The following is a 21,583-nucleotide window of genomic DNA, read 5'->3' on the forward strand; positions in this document are numbered from 1 at the left end:
TAAGCAACCCAACCCACTCGGGCCAAAACCCTGAATGGACCAATGAACCTAGGCCTAGCTTGCCCCTCTTCCGAAACCTGATGACACCCTTCCAGGGCGAGACCTTCAGAAGGACCATATCGCCCACCCGGAACTCCAAGTCTGAACGCCTCCTGTCGGCGTAGCTCTTCTGCCGACTCTGCGTAGTCTGCAGTCTACTACGGACCTGCTGAATCAATTTGGTCGTCTTGAGCACCACCTCTGTGTTCCCAACGACTTGCTGACCGACCTCGCCCTAACAAATCGGGGTCCTACACTTCCTCCCATAAATCATCTCAAAGGGAGGTCGATCAATGCCCGCATGATAACTGTTGTTATACGAAAATTCCGCTAACGGAAGATACGTATCCCAACTGCCACCGAAGTCTAGAACACATGCCCTGAGCATGTCCTCGAGAGTCTGAATCGTCCTGTCGCTCTGACCGTCCATCTGAGGGTGGAAAGCGGTGCTGAAATGGAGACGAGTACCCATCTCGTCGTGAAACCGCTTCCAGAATCTGGATGTAAAACGGACATCTCGGTCTGACACCACCGATACCGACACTCCATGACGTGCCACGATCTCACGCACATAGATATCGGCTAACTTTTCAGCCGATATACTCTCCTGGATCGAGATAATATGAGCACTCTTCGTCAACCGATCCACTACTACCCATATCGAATCTACTCCTCGTGAGGTCCTGAGAAGCTTGGTGATAAAATCCATGGTGATGTCCTCCCATTTCCACACGGGAATGTCTAATGGATGTATCTTGCCGTGAGGCCTCTGGTGCTCCGCCTTGACCTTCCTGCAGGTCAGGCATCTCTCAACATACCAAGCGACATCCCGCTTCATGCAGGGCCACCAATAATCGGGTCGAAGATCTCTATACATCTTCGTCGCCCCTGGGTGGATAGAAAATCGAGACTTATGAGCCTCATCCATCAACACCTGCCGTACCCCACCCCAGTACGGTACCCACACTCTCCCATGAAGTGTCAGCAATCCTCGACTGTCATAATCAAACGAAGATACTCGGCCCACTATCCTCTCACACTTTTGCCTCTCCTCCTTGAGGCCCTCAACCTGAGCTTCCCTGATCCGTTCCAACAACGGAGTAATCACTGTCATCCTCAAACACAAATCTCTGATAGGGGCCACCGACACTTTGCGGCTTAGGGCGTCGGCCACCACGTTGGCCTTCCCTGGATGGTAAAGGATCTCACAATCATAATCCTTCAGCACATCCAACCACCTCCTCTGCCTCATGTTCAGACTCGGCTGATCCATAAGGTACCTCAAACTCTTGTGATCCGTGTAGATAGTACAACGGACCCCATAAAGATAATGTCTCCAAATCTTGAGGGCAAACACAACCGCCCCCAGCTCTAAATCATGGGTAGGATAATTAGCCTCGTGAGGCTTCAACTGCCTCGAGGCGTAAGCTATCACATGGCCTCGCTGCATCAACACAACTCCCATACCTATGATTGAGGCATCACAGTAGACTACGAAGTCCTCTGCTCCCTCTGGCAATGTAAGGATCGGAGCCTCGCACAATCTCTGCCTGAGAGTCTCGAATGCTGCCTGCTGCTCAGGCCCCCAACAAAATACCACCGACTTCTTGGTCAGTCGGGTGAGCGGCACTGCTATCTTGGAGAAATCCTGAATGAACCTCCGATAATACCCTGCCAACCCTAGGAAGCTCCGAATCTCGGATGGAGACTTCGGGACCTCTCACTGCATCACGGCCTCTATCTTGGCCGGGTCCACCAAAATACCCTTCTGGTTGACGAGGTGACCAAGGAACTGCACCTCGCGCAACCAGAACTCACACTTGGAGAACTTTGCGAAAAGTCTCTCCTTCCTCAAAACTTCCAGCACCTCCCTCAGGTGCTCCTCGTGCTACTCCTGCGTCTTGGAATACACCAAGATATCATCTATGAATACTATCACTAACCGATCCAGCATCGGCCTGCACACGCGATTCATGAGATCCATGAACGCGGCTGGAGCATTGGTGAGCCCAAATGGCATCACCACAAACTCATAATGACCATACCTGGTCCTGAAAGCAGTCTTCTGCACATCCTCATCCCTAACCCGCATCTGATGATACCCGGAGCGTAGATCGATCTTGGAGAACCAAGACGCTCCCTGAAGCTGATCAAACAAATCATCTATCCTCGGAAGTGGGTAACGGTTCTTCACCGTTACCTTATTCAACACCCGATAATCTATACACATACGATGCGACCCATCCTTCTTCCTCACAAACAGGATCGGCGCTCCCCAAGGCGAACTGCTCGGCCGAATGAAACCCTTGTCTAGCAGCTCCTGCAGCTGCGTAGACAACTCCTGCATCTCAGGGGGAGCTAGGCGATACGGTGCCTTGGCTATCGGAGCCGCACCAGGAATCAGGTCGATCCTAAACTCAACCTGCCTCTCAGGAGGTATTCCCGGTAAATCCTTGGGAAATACATCCGGGAAATCTCGCACTATCGGAACATCATCAACTGCCGTCTTGCCCTTCTCCCGGGAATCCAAGACATAAGCTACATAACCAGCGCAACCCTGCTGAAAATAGCGCCTCGCCCTTGCGGCGGAACAAAAGGTCGGTCCGCGTTGTGGCCTCTCGCCTTGAATCACTAACTCTCCCCCACTGGGAGTGCGAACCCTCACTAACTACAGCTCACAATCAATCACCGCCCCATTGGGGCTCAGCCAATCCATGCCTACTATAACCTTATTCCCTCGCAGGGGAATAGGAACCAGGTCCACCGAAAACTGCTTGTCAAACAACTGAAGAGAACACCCTCTATGAACTCTAGTGACCCTCACGGTCCTGTCATCTGCTATCTCAACCTCCAGTGGACAATCCAGCTCCCTTGGAGCTCTACTAAATCTCTTGCTAAGCGCAAGTGATACAAATGATCGGGTAGCCCCCGAATCGAATAATACCATAGCAGAAATGTCGTTCACAGAGAACAACCCTATACAAAACATATAATCATAAGCAACAATCAATCAATAACAAAAAAAGAGATGAAGGGAAGATACATGCCCGTCACCACATCAGGAGTCGCTCGCGCCTCCTCTGCTGTCATCTGAAACGCCCTACTTTTCGCCACTGGCGCCTCGGCTCGGCCCTGCCGGCCATCTGTAATCCTCAAAGTAGCAGGGGCAGGTGCAACCACCTTCCCTACTGCAGCTGAACTCGGACACTGGGACTTTTTATGTCCCCTCTGATTGCACTGAAAGCAAATCAGATCTGATGCTGCAATGGTAGTAGCAGGGGCTGTACAATCCCTGCTCAAATGCCCAGTCCGACCGCACTTGTAGCAGCCGGAACTCCCTGCCTTGCACACCCCTTCGTGCAATCTCCCACACTTGCCACATCGACCGTGGCTCTGCTGACTCCTGGATATGTGATCAGAAACCTTGGGCTTTTTGCCCGAACTGCCTGTACCCGAAACCGCCTCCGGTTTCCTCTTCTTCTCCATCTCGAGATCAATCTCCCTCTCCCGAGCCCTAGCAATCATGTCATCCAGTGTTTTACAGCTGGACCGGCTCACAAACTGGCGGATATCGCTCCGCAACATCTCATGATAACGGGCCTTCTTCATCTCCTCATCGGCTGCATACTAAGGAACAAGAAGAGCCCTCTCCCTGAACTTGGCGGTGATCTCCGCCACGGTCTCTGTAGTCTGGGTGAGGTCCTGAAACTCTCTGGCTAACTGTTTCACCTCAATGACTGCTGCAAAGTCCGCCCTGAACCTGGTAGAGAAATCAGCCCAGGTCATGGCATCCAACGCTGCATCATCTCCAATGGTATGTCCGACCTCCTCCCACCAATCTCGTGCCCTGTCCTTTAGAAGACAGGACGCCAATCTAACCTTTTCCCCCTCGGGACACCTGCTTGTACGGAACGCGTTGGCCACATCCGCCAACCATCTAGTGCTCGCTATGGGGTCCCGCGCACCGTGATATTCTGGAGCTCCACATGCCCTGAACTAAGTGTGTGCGACCCCATCATGGCCGCCACCTCGGCACGGAAGGTGCCCAACCTCTCATCCATCAGCTCTAGGATACCCTCCTTGATCGAACCGAAGATCACAGGAGTCTGCTCTAAAATGATACGAGTAATCTCTGAAGAAAGAAACTCTCTGGTCTGCTCATCCATGCGCTCGCTCCCCGAGCCTGATCCTGATCCCTCCCCGGCACCTCCACTGCCGGCTGCTGGCCTCGAACGCAAAATCACCATTCTGAAACACATCATAGCAACATCAGAAAACTGAAAATATCTCAAGGGATCATTGATACTACTACTAGCTTCCTGGTCTTGTCTCGGCATTCCTTGATTCGAGTACGGATCCTCTGCTTTCAGTAGTACGGGCCCATACTACCTTCCACATCTATCCGTACTTTCCTCAAGAACTGCCTTGACTCCACCAAGTCACTTCTACTACTACTAATCTCTGCTACTCTCATCCTAGGCTTGCCCTAGGGAAATCTCTGACTCCACTCAAACCAGTCCTCAACTGCTGAAGACCTCCCTGCAATGCTAATTAGCCATCACCTGAATACCATCACATGTGATGAGGCTCGGATAATCCTTCGAGTAAAAGGCTCGTCCCTACAATGGTTAGACTCAAACGAGAGCTGCGCAATAGGCCAAATCCAACACTCTGAGATTATTCAACCCTGATCACATGTGACGTGACGTGTTCACCTAATGGCTAACTCTCATCACCAAGAGTTCTACAAAGCACGAAGCAAGCAGCATTCGGACACCGGAAACTACTCAAGCAAATCTACTCTCATAACGAGAAATTGCACTAGCATACAATGCTAAGCTCACGCTACCAGGCATAACCTAAACAGGCTATCCTACTGCTGTCTACTCAATACTAGCATGCAATTCTCATAAAGTTGAAACACATAAAGCGGGCACATAAGGCATCCTCCTAGATCCTTAGTCCTATACTAGCATGCTATTCTACTGAAACTGGAATAATTAATCATAATAATAAAACTTGTATGGGTAATTTGGGAGTACTTACTTGAGCTCGGCCGATCGCATGCACCACACCCTTATCTTGTTTTAAAAAAAAAAATCTTTTCTTTCTAAGTGCTTTCCAAAATTTCATTCGAAAACATTTTTCTTTTTGAAAATCTTTTTATCTTTCCCTTAGTTTGAGTTCAGATGCACCCGGAGGTGTATCCGAATCCCTCAAACCAAGGCTCTAATACCAACTTGAAACGACCCAAAAATACGACCCAAAAATTTCAATTTTTATATTATAACAAAACCATGAAACCAAGTATCACATAACAAAACCATACGTTGCGTGTTCAAAAACCATGATAAAATATTGTGAGAAAAACTGTATCACAACTGTATCCAAACATATCAAGAAACTGAATCAACTCCCAGGATAAAAACTGAAGCTGTGGTGTGTGCGATGCCATCATCTCGAGCTCTTCCCTTTGCTTGCGGAAGTACCTGAAACCAAAACTGAAACTGTAAGCACGAAGCTTAGTGAGCTCCCCCAAACTACCACATACCATACAATACATATAAAGCACATACTGGGCCTTGCCCACTGCATCGGACCAATGTCCGGAACTAGATGCATCAGACCGAAGTCCGGAACTGACTGCATCGGACCGAAGTCCGGAACTAACTGCATCGGACCGAAGTTCGGAACTGACTGATCATAGCATAGCATAACACATATCAACTAATATAAACCCATATACTGCATACTGCATCGGACCGAAGTCCGGAACATATAACACACAAACATGCTTGAATCACATAGACCTCAAGCATACTGAACTATTGCTTCGGACTGAAGTCCAGAACTGCTACTAACTAAACGGGTCGGCATTGTGGCCGTAGACCCGTTCCTACTAGAAGGAAACTCACCTCGTGAATTGGCTGCTGAGTGTATGGCTCTGGAAGCTAACTACTGCTGCTCCGGTATCTCCCCGGCTACAAATCCATAGACACACTCAATCAAATGCTAATCACTGTACTGGGGTAAAATGACTCTTTTACCCTTGGTCAAAGTCAACTCTCCCGGTCAAAGTCAACCCACAGTTGACCTGACTCGCCGAGTTGGGCCGCCAACTCGCCGAGTCTCTATTTTCACTTCTCAACCCTACTCGTGGCTACTCGTCGAGTATGGCATCGACTCGACGAGTACCCTCTCGATTCAAGAACTCAGACAATCTGCATCCGACTCGCCGAATCATATGAACAACTCGACGAGTTGTTCTTGAGCTAAGAAGATTGCCTTGGACTCGCCGAGTTGTATGAACAACTCGTCGAGTTCCTCCATTACTGAGTCTGCCCTCCAACTCACTGAGTCCACTCTACTACTCACAGGCTCCCAATCGACAACACTCAAAAAGGGGAAAAATCGGGACTCACGACTTGACTCGCCGAGTCGTTCTTCCGACTCGCCGAGTCACATCCATGCAGCTACTCTAAACTCGATTCTGCTTGAATCTAGCGTCTAAAACTTGTAGATCTGGGCTTCCTTAGTTCGATTAGCACGTAAAGATTCTATCTTTACGTGCCTATAAGCGTCCAAGAAGATAATAAGGCTCAAAATGCATAATAAGGGCTAGATCTAGGGTTCTTATGCAAAGCATCTTCAAAAAGGCAATAGATCCGGGCTCTACAACTCTTAAATGAACAGATCTAGGGATATCTCGACCTATTAAGGCATCCATACAACTATAAGGTTTGGAAAATACATCAAACTAGCCCTAGAAGTGTTCTAATGGAGGTTTAAAGCATAAAACAGAAAGAATCCGAGAAATAGCTCACTGAACTCTGATTTTGCCCTTGGATCTTTGCTCTACACCTCTTCTCCTTGTTCCTTTCTTCTTCTTCTTCTTCTTCAAGCCTTCAAAATCCACACAAAAACACTTAGATCAATCAAGGGATGGATTAGGGTTTCTCACAGCTCTCTGAGGGTGAAGGAGGCGAGTTTGGGGGCACATAATGTTGCTTAAATAGTGAGCAACCCGGGGATTTAGGGTTTCTTCCTGGCAGGTAGACTCGCCGAGTCCCAAATATGGACTCGCCGAGTCGCCGACTAACACGTGCTCGAAATCCCGCCCTTACTCGACGAGTCAGGCTATAGACTTGCCGAGTCCCTCTTGAAAACTTCTAAATAAATGCCACGGAATCAACGTACCAGAGACGGGGCGTTACAAGTACGCTTAGCGTACTCACATGTACACCCAACGTACAACTCATGCTCCATAAGTTACTTATTTTCCATTAGGGTTTCCCATGGCCACTTCATTCAATTCCAAGTACACGAGTGACATAAATAAAACCCAAGGGATGGATTTCAAATTACTTGAAAACAAGGGTTTTACAGATTGTGATTGAAGATTTCCATCAGGACTCCAGTCGCATTTCATGAAGAAATATCTTCCATTCCACACACCATCATTATGCTTGGATCTCAACAAAAGGGACAGTTTATCGGTTTTGACCATTAACAAGAAGCGAGAGTTCCCAAAAGTTGTAAGATCATTGATATACGCTAGCTCATTTAAACCATTGGTAAGATCCCTAGTGTGGTTCAAATGATTAATCCAATAGAGGATCCTCCAAACCGTTGGCATAACGTGAATGTATGAGATTTTAGTGATCTTGAAAAATTCAGAAATGATTATGAAGAAGAGGTAATAAAGTCCTAGGGTGAAAGGATATTCGGGAAAACTAACTCAATATGGAGAGATAAAGTTAGGTGGAATCCTAGCATCAAAAGCCCTAAATATGGTATCGGTAGGAAAAGTTCCAGCTGATTTCAGGGCCTCAATGTCATTTCCATTTATGGCACAAGTTTCCTCGTAAGATAAAATCTTTTGGTCCTTGAAATCATCATCAAGAACAATGATGATGCTGGAGCGAGAACAAATAGATTTATTGACCATGACTAAAGAGAAGAAGGACAAAAGGGAACAAGATTAGTACATTTGATGGTATACAACTGACAATGGATGGAAAGCTAGAAGAATTAGTAAAACAAAGGAGATGGACGTCCTATTTATATAGAAATCACTAAAAGGTAGAAGGGTGATTTGACCGATTCCAACGGCTAGAAGTCTACCCATTGAAATTCAAATTACCCCATCCATTAGAGATTTTTACTTCGTTTTTTACTTAAAAAATATACCACTAAATATCTAAACAATAACAGTTATATTTCATAGGTATAATTTGGGGGAAATTGTTAGGGGCAGGATCCTTGAATCGTACTCAGGATTCTCAAATATTTCTGAAGCCTCAAGATCGTTGAACATATCCCGAGATCCTGACTATTACCACTAATATTTCTAGCATTTGTAAAGGCTGTATTTTCTTTGTTTTTCTCACATGTGCAAAACTAGTCTACACAAAACCCATTCTCAACAGAGAGTCATATCAACCAGACAAAAGACCTGGAATACCAAGTCAAATAATGTTCATATGCTGATTCCGAAGGATCATGAAATTATTGGACTTTTTGTTACTTACACTAGACTATAAATAACACATGTATCGAGCACACAACGCACATGATTAGCCCTAACATTACCCTTGTACTCGTATTACTTTCACAATCTTTGTAACCTCAGATTAAAATCAATAAAAAATATCAAGGCATGTGATAATTATCACCTCCTAATGTTTTATGCCAGAGATCCTACAAAGAATCAAGGGCTTTCCTTGTAACTCATTTGTATCACTTTGACTACCATATGATACTTACATTACACTAACACAACAATATTGTTGGATTAGATGTATAAGCCCATAATTATTATTGGTATGAACTTGACCCGATAGTAGCATGTTCCATTTGGGTTGCATATCATCAGGACAATTTGTTAGGATGGACTCTTGAGAGAAGGTTATATATGATTTATTAATATATTATAAGTTATAATATATTAATATGAAATCATATATTTTAATTAGTATTGATCAAGAATTAATTTAGTGATCAAAGGAGACTTATTTAAATCTATGGGGACTAATTATGGTAATTAGATATATTTATATGTGTCGGGCTTATGATTCATGTTTGACCAAGTTTATGTATGGAGACATAAAGAGTTGGGCCACATGAACCATGGATCATAAAACCCATGGGTGTGGATTTGGGTTAAACCCATGACCATTGGAATCTACCATATAAATATGTTGCTTCATGACCAACAACGTGTGCTTCTTTTCTTAGAGAAAAATGGAGGTGTTTTGGTGCATGAAATTCTCTCTCAAGTTCCACCTTTGTCTATGATGTGATGTGATTCTATTTGAGGCTTCCACACTATTGGGGCTAAGCTTTTAAAGGTCAAATGCATCAAGACTTCAAGCTACACAAAAGGTATGTTACCCTAACAAGTATCTTGTATGAGTTATGAAAATTGCATGCTAGTTATAGGCATAATACCTTGGAAACATCATTGCATGTATAATTAGTGAAAACATAGATCCAAGGTATTTAGGGTTGTATGTGCACCATAGGATGTTGTAATATACAAAACCCAACAAATATCTCATATAATTTGGTCGAATTACACTTGATCAATTTTTGACCAAAACACACACACACACACACACACACACACACACACACATATATATATATATATATATATATATATATACACATAAACATTATATATTTATATTTCGGTTCGGTTCGGTTTTCTCGATTTATATGTTTTTTAAAACCGGAATTGAACACAACATTTCGGTTTTAAAAAGATTCTAACCCAAACCATCGGCCCCTATTCCGGTTTTGATTTTTAGGTTTTCGAATTCGATTTTGCTGCTAAGACTGAAGGATGTTTTTGTCGATGGTAAAAGGGTGTTACATAGGCGCCACATAAGCTTTTATAATTTTTGTCACACTTTGTTTATTGATAGGGTGTGGTAGTTTTTTTTTATCAATGATATATATAGTGATATTTATGTTAAAAAAATAAATAAAAAAGAAAAGAAATTGCAACCACCGATTAGAAAATAAGAAAATGTTTACTTTTAAAAATTACCGTCAGTGGAAGTTCATTTATGAGATTTATTATTCGCATAAAAAAAATTTGAATATTGTTCACCGCCTGTAAAAATGCCATTTAGGCTTTACCATTGATAAAAACCTCCAATAAAAATGCCATATAGATTTACCATCGATAAAAAGCCTCCCATACATGAGATATAAGCTAACAAAATTGCTATAGCAAGTTATAATTATTGGTTCCAAAAAGAAAAATTAAAAAATAAAAAATTAAAAGTTTAAAATTTTAATTAGCAAGAAATTATGACGTTTTGAAGACTTTGATGCGTAATGAGGTGACACTCATTTAATATACCTGATCTGTTGACCAGTGAGAAAGTAGAGATTCTATTTGGAGATTGCATTGGAGTACCTATGGTTGTGTATTGGTATTTCCCGATGCTGATCGAATACTTTCTATTTACCTTTTGTCCACTTTATCATTCCATCTTATTTTTCAGATGAGAGATACAACCATGGGGAACAGATCCAGTAATCAACAAGTTCATCACCACTCCAGTAGCAGCACCGGCAACACCGCCAGCCCCAGGACTAGGAACACCTTCTTCTTCCCAATGTTATGTCGCCTCTCCATTAACGACGTCGCCAAACCTACCAGATTGGCCGATTTGGCGTCTTCCTCTTCTACTTCCACTTCATGTTCGCCGGATCCTACATCCCCGAAAATCAGCTGCATCGGTCAGATCAAGAAGAGATCCAACTCCAACTCCACCTCCATCGCCAACAACCACATCTCCGCCTCCAGAATATCTACTGCTACCACCGGAAAATCAGCTACCAACCTCAATTACAATAAGCTTCGGAAACTCTTCTCTGGTAAAAACCTAATCTCACTACCTACTGACACTGCTACAATCAGCAATCACTGCGGAATTCGAAGCTGCAATGGTAATGGTGGTGTTCGGAAGCCAAATAGTAAGAAGAAGACATATATGATTAGTATCGGGGATCCGGAGGTAGCAGTGGAAGAACTAGATCCGCCATTGCCGGTGGTGAAATGTCGGCCTCGAGATCAACAAGTGAATGTGAGTCTAGGAAAGAGACGTGGCATTGAATTGAAAATTCTACAGATTCAGCCATTTCAGTTGTCTGCAGTTCATGGTACCAAGTTTATCAATAACGGAGACATTTCAACTGATGATAAACTCTTTAGGTAAATGCGGCAAAAATCAGGATGAAGTGATTTTTCATAGAATTTTCAATTTTTTCTGTTGTTAAAGTTTAGAAATACGACTGTAAGTGAAAGTTTCCTGCATATCAATTTATGTTAAAATATTACACCGACTCGGCCATTGACAGCATAGTTTGAAATTTACTTCAAATCAATTTTTTAATGGGTTGTGTCGGTACCTTCTTAATCAATTTTATCCCTAACATTAATCTAATTAAATTTTTATTTTTTATTTACATTATTTTTTTCTTTTTTATTATTATTATTATTATTATTATTATAAATTTTGATAACTATATAAAATTTGGACAACATTTTAAAATTCGGACAACATTATAAAATCCGAACAACTATATAAAATAAAACAAAAGTAAAGTTTGTTTTATTTTAAAAGCAAACTCATACCATTAACATTAATTGATAAATTGCAATATATCATAACCATCATGTAATGATTACTTTACTGGGAGCATATCCAATATATGATGTTTTGTCCAAACTTCTCCGTACATACAAATTAGAACATTCGGCAGTATGGATATAAAATTGTTCAACTAAATGCTTTCAATCCGCATAACGCACAATGCAAATGTAATATTGAACCAATTAATATATCTGTGATTAAAAAGACAAACTTTGTTTTAATTCCGTTTTATATAAGCGTTTGAATTTTATTATGTCGTTCAAATGTATAACGTTGTCATGATTTTAAAATTTATCCGAATTTTAAAATGTTGTCCGAATTTTATACGGTTATTAAAAGTTATAATAATAATAATAATAATAATAATAATAATAATAATAAGAGTAAAATAAAAAATTAAAAAAGAATTAAAAACAATAAAAAAACAAAATAGAGAATAAATAACAAAAGACAAAAAAAGTCACATCAGGAAGTGGAATTAGAAAAGAAGTAGCATTAGCTTTTTTTATAATTCAAATTATTAAATACCATTTTCGTAGTTGACGGCAATCTAATTCTGATAGTAGTGCAATTTCTATCGGGTGTCATGTGTTCATGTGTTCAAAACTTCAAACATTGGTGGTGGTGACTAGTTGTCTTTTTTTAAGTGAACATTTTCTAGTAAATGGCATGGCAAAGGGGAGTTTGGCATGTTACATGACGTCTATTTATAAATAAGGCAATTAGGTATACTATCCATGTTATTGGTATGGTTGTTAGCTTGGGCATTATGTGTTAACTAGAGATCCCCCCCCCCCCCTCTGTTGTAGGGGTAGAAGGTGTTGGTTTTGTGTAAAACTAAAGTACATTGACTGAATTGGTAGCCACAGTAAAGTATGTTGCTATTCTCTACGATTCTCCCATTTACAAACGCTTAAATGTTATAATAAGAAAATTTTGAAAGTATAACGGTATAATTGGATAGGATTTTCACATGTTGTAGTATGCTATAAAAATGAATGTACATTGCAATTTCTTAATTGCATTGCTATAATTGAATGAGATTTTCAAAATATATTGTTCTAACAGTTATGATTCGTTATTTTACATTATGATGATTAGAAGGAAAACTACAACAAATTTTGAACCAACACCTGAAACATTCAAACTTCAGAAAATTAACAAGCAATGTTATCAAAATATAATGTTATAAAAAATGAATTTACATTGCTATTTCTTAATCGCATTGCTATAATTGAAAGAGATTTTTAAAATATATTATTCTAACAGTTATGATTCATTATTTACATTATGATGGTTGGAAGGAAAACTACAACAATCTTTGAACCAACACTTGAAGCATTCAAACTTCAGAAAATTAGCAAGCAGTGTTATCAATAATGATCAAAGAGTGATATTTTGGTAACCAAGTTTAGCCGGTTTTTATGGTTTTGGTCCCTAGAAAAGTTGTGTTCGTAGTTTTGGTCCTTATTTCAAACATTAAAATAGCAACAAACTTTAAAAGTAAGCTTGTAAAAAAAACAAAAAAAAATTAAACTTCATTGCTATTTTAAAATATAAATACGGATTTTTTGAGAAATTAAAAATGGTTTCAATAAATTTATGATCAATAAAACTTTATAATACCAATCAACTTTAAAATGTGAACATTCCAAAAACCAGTTTCTAGGTTTGATGACATAAATAAAATATACCCACTTGTAACATTAGATGGTAAGCTAGTCATTACACCTCCTTTAATGCTACCAAATTATAAGAGTTTTTAATACAATATTAAAAGTGTTTGGTAATAATTTAGCGACTTAATGAAAACATTAAGAAAGAAGAAGTGTAATTTTACCATATTGGCACATGGGACCATGTCATTAATATAATCCCTGGATGAACAACATTGACTCCATGAGAAAGCCTAGCAACCTTTTCATACCGAGGCTATAAAACTAAAGGTAAAAGATTAAGTAATGCACTAGAAATGTTAACGTTGTGAAGAAACTATATAAATCAAATACCTTATAATTTTTGCAAGCTCAACCCTTGCAAAGAGTAATGTGATTTTGTCCTACCAAGTGTTATAGGTTTAACACTATGGAACAACAACATCTTGTAGCTTCCACAACCTTGAAAGGCCTATGCCTCAGAAGATTTTGTACACCAACTTAAGAACTAATTAAGTAAATAACGATTTGTTTGATTAATTATATACATAAGATTAATGATATAGTTAAAATATACATTACTAAAATAGTCAAGAACCTTAGAAATACCTTCAATGGGACCATCAATCCCTGGAATGAAATCCATCCTAGAGCCAATACAGTTGAAATGTGCAAAAAATGATGAATTCATCGCCATTTTCAGTACCCTCAGCTGCAATGAGAAAATCAAAGTGATAAGATGGATTCACCTAGGCATCACACTTAATTCAATAGCCTCACAATCTTGAGTTTGACCATTGTCGGAATTATTTACATACAGATCAGAAGTCGGACATAATTATACCCATATCTGCAAAAAAAAAGCTAAATTATTGTCAGATTCTCAAAGTGAACAACATTTTATAATCATCAACATAAAATCACAAAGTTGATTCTCAAAATCTATGACGACCTTTTCCATACTTAATGGTGCTATCCGTGTCATTCGTTAGATTAAAAAATATTCATACATACACATGTTTATTGAAGAAATGAGAAAAATTCAGTAAACTTTGACTAGAATAGTCCAAGTGTTTAAAATACTGAAATAGAGTTTCAGAAACGTCTAGTGGCAAGTAGTGTGGAAAATAAAGAGTTGCGAATCAATCAAATTAATAGAAAAACATTTTTTAGACTCAAGATCAATGATTCAAATGTGTCTCATATTCATGAAGATTCAATTACAAGTGTTTGAATGTAAAACACACTAAAAACTCTCAAATGGCTCTCTAAAGACTAGTTGTCACAACTAGGAATTCTATACCATGTAACAACAACAATGATAACATTTATGAACCAAAAATGTGAAAACTCGTATGATGCTTATTCAATAACAACAAATTTTCCATCAAACGCTCTATGCAAGCACTTCAAATAGTCAACAAAGAATTGGAAACCCTAGAAATCCCGATTTAAGTCCATTATGGACTAGGATTTCCTTATTGGGCCTAATGGGCCAATAATGGGCCAATAAGCTTCCAATTTGACTATTTTGGGCTTAGAACTCTTAAATGGGCTCTAATTGGACCCACTTCCATTTATTTTAACATTTCGGGCCATATTGGGCCTAGAATGAAATAAAATACCCTAATGGGCCTTATTGGGTCATAACTAACCTAATTAACTTTAATGGACTATGAAGCCTATTATTTTTGACTAATTAGGCCGTAAACCATCATGGGAGCCCAATGGGCTTAAAAAATCATCAAATTGGGCCCACAATATGGATTTAAGCAAAAAGGCCCAAAAACTCTTCTCTTTTCTCTAATTCTCGGCCCAAGTGGGAAAAAAGAGAAGGAGATTAAGAGAGTTGACTTTTATGTTGACACCTCATGATTATCCAACATATCTCTAAGTAATATCTTCCATGTATCCATGCATAGTTTCATGTATCAAGGCAAGCTCATTTCTCCCCCTTCTCTCCTTATCTACGGCCGAGAGCACCACACACCACCACCATTTTCATTTTGATCAAACTCTTACAAGAAAAACTCTCAAGAACTCTTCCCTTTTCTCTAAATTTTCGAGCATCGGTGTGTGACTTCAAGGAGTTTACCAATTACTATCATCATTCTTGGTAAGTCTTTACTTGAATCCATGGCTTAACTTCTATATTTCATCAAACATCTCATCTTAACTCATGTAAATTCATGATCTAACTCCCTAGAACCATCTAAGTTCGAAAACTTCCTCAAGAAGTTGCTAGGGCCGAAATCTTCTCTCAAATCTTCATCAAAACCAAATCCAAACCTCAATGTTAGTTCATACCCCTCTATTTTCGGTTTTCATATGTTTTATGGGGGAGAATACAAGTAAAATGTGTATATCTATGTGTATGTGTGTGTTATATGTGATTTCATGTGTATATGTGGTAAATATGTGCCAAAAATGAAAGATATTTCGAGATCTATAGTTCATAAGGGAAAAATATGTGATCTAGGTGTATTACACATAACTAGCTATGAAAAATCTACCATACAAGGTTTAAAATAAACATGTTACAACATAAGACTTATTATTGGGTTATTTTTGTCAAATAAGCAAAAGTTTGGGGAAAGATTGTCATTCACGGTTTCTTAAGGACTAAAAGATTCAAATCAGTAAAAATAAATGTTTTGATGGATATCATACTCTTTTAAGGTATAGAAGTGTAAATTGTAGCTTAATGGGCCAAATTTTGGGCTTTTCGGCCCATTAAGCCATAACTTGCGAAAATTTCAACTTTCAAGGGAGTGAAATGATAAAATTCTCAAAACTGGGGGTAAAAAGGGTAAACAAAACTATTTCAGGGGTTAAAATGATGTATTTTCCAAATAAGGATAAAAAATGTAAACTTTTTGGATTTTGGGCCAAAAATGTAAAAGTTGCAAAAGTTTGGGCTTTAACCGAAAAATACTTTTCTGGAAGGGCTGAAACTGCCAAAGAATAAGTTTTGAGCTAAGAATATCACGTGAACAAGTCTTTGGGTCAAAAGTGTTAAGAAAATAGTTTAAGGGCTTAAAATATCTTTTTTTATATAAAGGACTAAAAGTGTCAATTTCACCAAAGATGGGCTGAAAGGGGTTCAAACCAAGATTTTTGAGTCAATTATTTTATTTTTAAGATATTTGAGTTAAAATAATAAAAAAATACCAAACTACCATTCATGAAAATGGAAAGATGAAAATACGTATAATTCCAAACATCGTTAAAATAATCGACCAGCCTTGTTCCGATGCGAAATTAACAATCACCCAATCAAACTTTCCAACAATTAAACTGCACCTAAAACAAGTAAACATTCAAATCTTTGGGCTTGAAAGTTCCAATCATGCTTGTTGGGCCTTTGTGACCCATTAACATGATTTTTGGGCCCAATGGATAATAATAAATGTTATTTGGCTTTCTATGACCCAATTTCATATTTAAGGGACCATCAATGGCTTTTAAGTGCTATTGGGCGTTAGTGGCCCATTAGCATTGCTAGTAAGTTCCAAGTAAATTAAATGCGAAATGGGTCAGCGTGTCCTTCGTATAATCAATAGCCATAAATAATACGCGGGAATAGCAGGATCTTGTAATCCTCTTCTCCTCGTTTACTAGGCTTATCGTCAATCCAAGTAAACAAATACGGGTCGATAATCAATAGTAATCAAAGTCAATTGGGATTTAGTGAGTAATAACGGGTGGCACCAACGTGTGTCGGTCGTAGTCTGTAGTTATAATCAAAGTCTCCTGGAGGGAGAGCGAGAGTTTGTGTATAGATCTATACGGGGGTGACTCCCCCACACCTCAGCTGTTCGCTACAGTTAGACTCGACCAGTCTAGGGTGACAAAATCTTAAGATCAATTCCGGCGTTCACCAGAGTGCCAAGACAGACGAACTAGTCATTATCATGCATGGTTATAACGACTCACATAAATAAATCCAATATTAATCAAGTAATCAAGGTAAATCAAAATCATTCACATGATGGGATAACAATTCGAACAGTTATATGATATTTTTATTTTCGGAAAACATCGGGTTTTCCGGGGAAGTTCAACATTTTTCACTGGTACTTTTAATACGAAGTTTTTCAACTATACACGTCTAGAAATCATCATGCATATATTTACAGATCTTCACACTTTTACATAAACATTGTTCTTTTCAGGAAATATCGGATTTTCTGGGTTGTTTTCTTTCAAACTACACAAAACATTTTTCATATCAAACCTGCTTATGAACTCACCAACATTCCGCATGTTGACCGTTTCCAAAATAACTTGTATTCTCTGGTAACAGGTAGGCTGAGGAGTAGTACCCAGTATGTTTGTGCGTTGTGCTTTTGAAAAACTATCAAACAATTTATGTTATGGATTTGTAATGTTAAAACAATGTACTTGATGTGAACAAAGTCAGTTGTAATATATTGACGGATGGTGATGTTTATGTTATGATTCATGTATATTCATTGTGATTATATTCAATTTAAGTCATGCGAGCCCTCGGACGTTTCCGCCGTCTGGTTCGGGGGTGTGACAGGTTGGTATTAGAGCACTGTTTATAGTGAACTAGCATATCTAACCACACATTGATATGCAACTATAAACCAAAGAGAGACAAAAACAACTCTGAACAAAACGAATAAAAGACAACAATAAGACACCCCTAGTTGTATGATATAGGAAAAATAACATAATACCAAATCAACTAAGATGATGCTGGCATCTCGGTTAAGTCGGGATTGTTCATAGTAGTACTAAGGGGTGAATGTTGTTGGGTTTTGAGCATTCTAACACTCCTAAGTGTACATGCAACCCTAAATACCTTGGATCTATGTTTTCTCTATTATACATGCAATTATGAACATCCAAGGTATTATCCTATTCTAGCATACAAAATAATGAATATAACAAGACATAATACATACCTCTTTGATGTAGAATGTCTTCATGAAGCTTGAGTGCGTAATGCCTCAAGTGTGACGCCTCAAATGGTTCACACAGCACCAAATACACTTGGAATAACTTGAGAGAAACTTGAACACTCCATGAAATCGGCTAGCCCTTTCTTATTCTTCATAGTGGCCGATTTTCCCAAAGAATATGATCTTATATAGTTGTTACAATTAGGGTAAACCCTAATTGTCATGGCCTTCCATTTCCTTGGATCCATGGGTTCAAATACACCATGGAGCATCCATGGACCATCCTATGGGTTTTAGCCCAACTTGATTATCCATGGAACATTAGCCCACTATACAAGTATGGATGATTTACACAATCAACCCATATATTTAATTAGTGTCCTTTGGATCACTTAATTAATTCTAGATTAATTCTTGATCAATACTAATTAAATAATCCTATTAATATATTAGAACTTATAATATATTAATCAACCTTAAGTGTTATTTATCTCATTATAGTCTATCCAAATGCATGATGCCATGCAACCCAAATGGACCATGCCGGGTTGGGTCAAGTCTTACCAATTATAGTTATGGACTTAGACATTAATCCAACAGTCTCCCACTTGGATAAGTCTAAAACTATTATTGCAAGTATGACTTCAAGAACCGACTGGCAATCGTAGCTCTCAAAAGCTTCCGTCGAACTCTGACTTTGCCGATGAACTTTGACCTTTGTCAATGACTTTTCCATTAGATAAGGGATCATATATTCCTCCATTCTAGATATCATATGGACCGAGACATGGATTATAATCATTCTCTCTGTCTATTTGTTGTTTCCTGATTTCCGATTTATGACGACTGACTATTGAACAAATCAAATCAGTCCTGGCCCGGCCGAGCACTTACATTTGTCATCACCAAATCATCGAGGGGCCCACCGATATCACTTTTATCCCGAAGGTAAAAGGAATGGATATACTTCGACTCATATGGCTTGTTCTACTAGTTGTTGAATCATACACAAAGGCATGTTTTATAACATCGAGTTACCGAATGCGTTTTCGTGCAATCAATGTACAACCAACTCATAGTAACAACTCATATCTCTAGGTTTGAAGAATATAAGATATTATCGTCTCATGATTACTCGTGATAGAATCCATGAAGTGATTCCAATGAGCGCAGGTTGAATCCAATACTCAGAACTTATGAGCACTCATGAGTGTTGTAGCCCTTTGTCCAACATCTTAGACCTCTACAAGCCAACCCATGATAGTCTTGATTCATACCTACTTCCAACGTATGACCTACTGTGGATGGTTTGAATAACTTAGTCAATTAGAACAATGACCTAGTTATTCTGGAAGTCAAAACATGCAAAGTGAAACACAATAATAATCAAATCCAATATGGTCTTAGAACTTATGAATATAAATAAAACAACTTTTATTTATCACCATATGATTACACATTATTCATTGTATACTGTTTCAGCTATCAACTTTATTCTTGAATTTAAAACAATAGTTGTCCCATGCTCCAAGCATGTACACTATGTTTTCTAAACACCAGTCATGCTACACACCAAGTATGCATACTATGTTTGTCTATGATCTTTACTTTGTGAAATAGATCAATTGAACATAACTCCAATGATCCTCTTTCACAGTCCCAAATCCTTACTGCAAATGCAAGAATTCCAAATTCATGCCATTTACTGAAATCTGTTAGATTCTAAACTTATATGCATTGATCCTCTTGTAATGATTATGCCCAAAGTCAGAAAGACTTGACAACAATAATTACAGAGCATTCCAAAGGAGATCAGCTCCTTGGAAACATCCTTCTGGCATTAAGTTTCCTAATCTTACACAGATTGAATAATTTCTAACTTTGAAACATTTCCAGATTCCATTTTGACTATCACTTCTGAACAAGAGTTGCCTCCTTACAGATTATGTCAATATGGTCCTTCCAGAATTATCACTATACTTCTAACTGTCCTTGAGCAACCAATCTTTGGTAAGCCTTAGATTGTCCTCAAAAATTGTTTAATCCTTTTAGTCATATCCAATTCTAGACCTTTTCCCTTCTTAATGTCCCAGGCATTTGGAAAATTTTAGAAAGGATGAATATAGCACATGTAATCGATCCTATATCTGAAGCATATGGGACACGATTCATGATGTCTCACATAAAGACTAAACCAGTCTTTTGCTATAACATTTCTATTTCTATTTGCCAAGTTCTCATGATTCAAATTATGAAAAGGGATGCCGTAATCATAATCGAATTTTAGAACGCAAATAATGGACCCATATACAGAATTTCCTTATGTTGATCCATTCCAACTTGAAATTCATAGATATATCCTTGACTAAATACGATTAAAACCTCAATCTAAGCTTTTAGATTTGAGATGAAGTTCCTCTCCCTTAATTATAGCAAAACAACTTTTCCCAATTGAAACCTTTTGTTTTCTATAATTAACATAGCTAACTTGCAACCTTTATCATAATTATCATGCTCTCACTAACATGATGATTATTAGCATAACACTTATGCTCCCACTAGCTTTGACATGTACTCAGAAATCAGCTGAACTACTAGGAAAAACAATACTTTATTGACATTCTTACCAAAGTTCAGATTTATGATACTAGATTGCTTTGATAAAACTTTATCAATATCACACACCTTATCTTAGATAGCTCACAGGTGCGTCTAAACAATTTTAGAACTCTGAAAAGGGATGTCGTAATCATAGTCTCAATTGTTTAGACCTTTGCCACTTCTCACACGTTCATGTTAGTGTGCCGGTTAACCACACATGCTTCACTAACGACTTTGAGAATGCAAATATCACAATTGCTATCTAGCTAAAATCTACTTAGTGAAAGTGTTTCCTCACCATCATTTTCATGAATCGGAGAGAAACCTTATGACACTTAGATTTAATGGTGTATGTGTTCTTATCCATATGAATTGTCAAAACCATAGTCACAAGACAAGGATAATGACAAATACATACTCATATGGACTGAACTCAATCTTAATTTCTTGCCACCTGGCAGCTCAAGGGCCTGCCATTGCTTCCAAGTTGTTGTGCAACCAATTGAGAACTCTAAGAACTCATATTCAAAGTTAACTTTAATTGGAATGGGCACATAATATGTCAACACGATAGGTTATGAACCTCAAGTCGTGTGCTAGTGAAGAATTTCAGGTTTTATTCTTGATTAGTTCTTGAGACTTTCAAGACTTTAAGACTCCCACTGTCCTCTTGACATATAAGACT

General features: G+C 38.9%; 1 protein-coding gene across 1 annotated transcript; it reads left to right on the top strand.

The window, feature by feature from the left end:
• Nucleotides 1-10,346: 10,346 nt before the first annotated feature.
• On the top strand, nt 10,347-11,400 carry LOC122197402 (uncharacterized). The gene is made up of 2 exons (XM_042901363.2): nt 10,347-10,484; nt 10,557-11,400. The coding sequence occupies exon 2, from the start codon at nt 10,557-10,559 to the stop codon at nt 11,271-11,273; it is 717 nt and encodes a 238-aa protein (XP_042757297.1). The 5' UTR covers nt 10,347-10,484; the 3' UTR covers nt 11,274-11,400.
• Nucleotides 11,401-21,583: the final 10,183 nt, after the last annotated feature.

This window comes from Lactuca sativa, chromosome 4, assembly GCF_002870075.4.
Source record: "Lactuca sativa cultivar Salinas chromosome 4, Lsat_Salinas_v11, whole genome shotgun sequence".
NCBI lineage: Eukaryota > Viridiplantae > Streptophyta > Magnoliopsida > Asterales > Asteraceae > Lactuca > Lactuca sativa.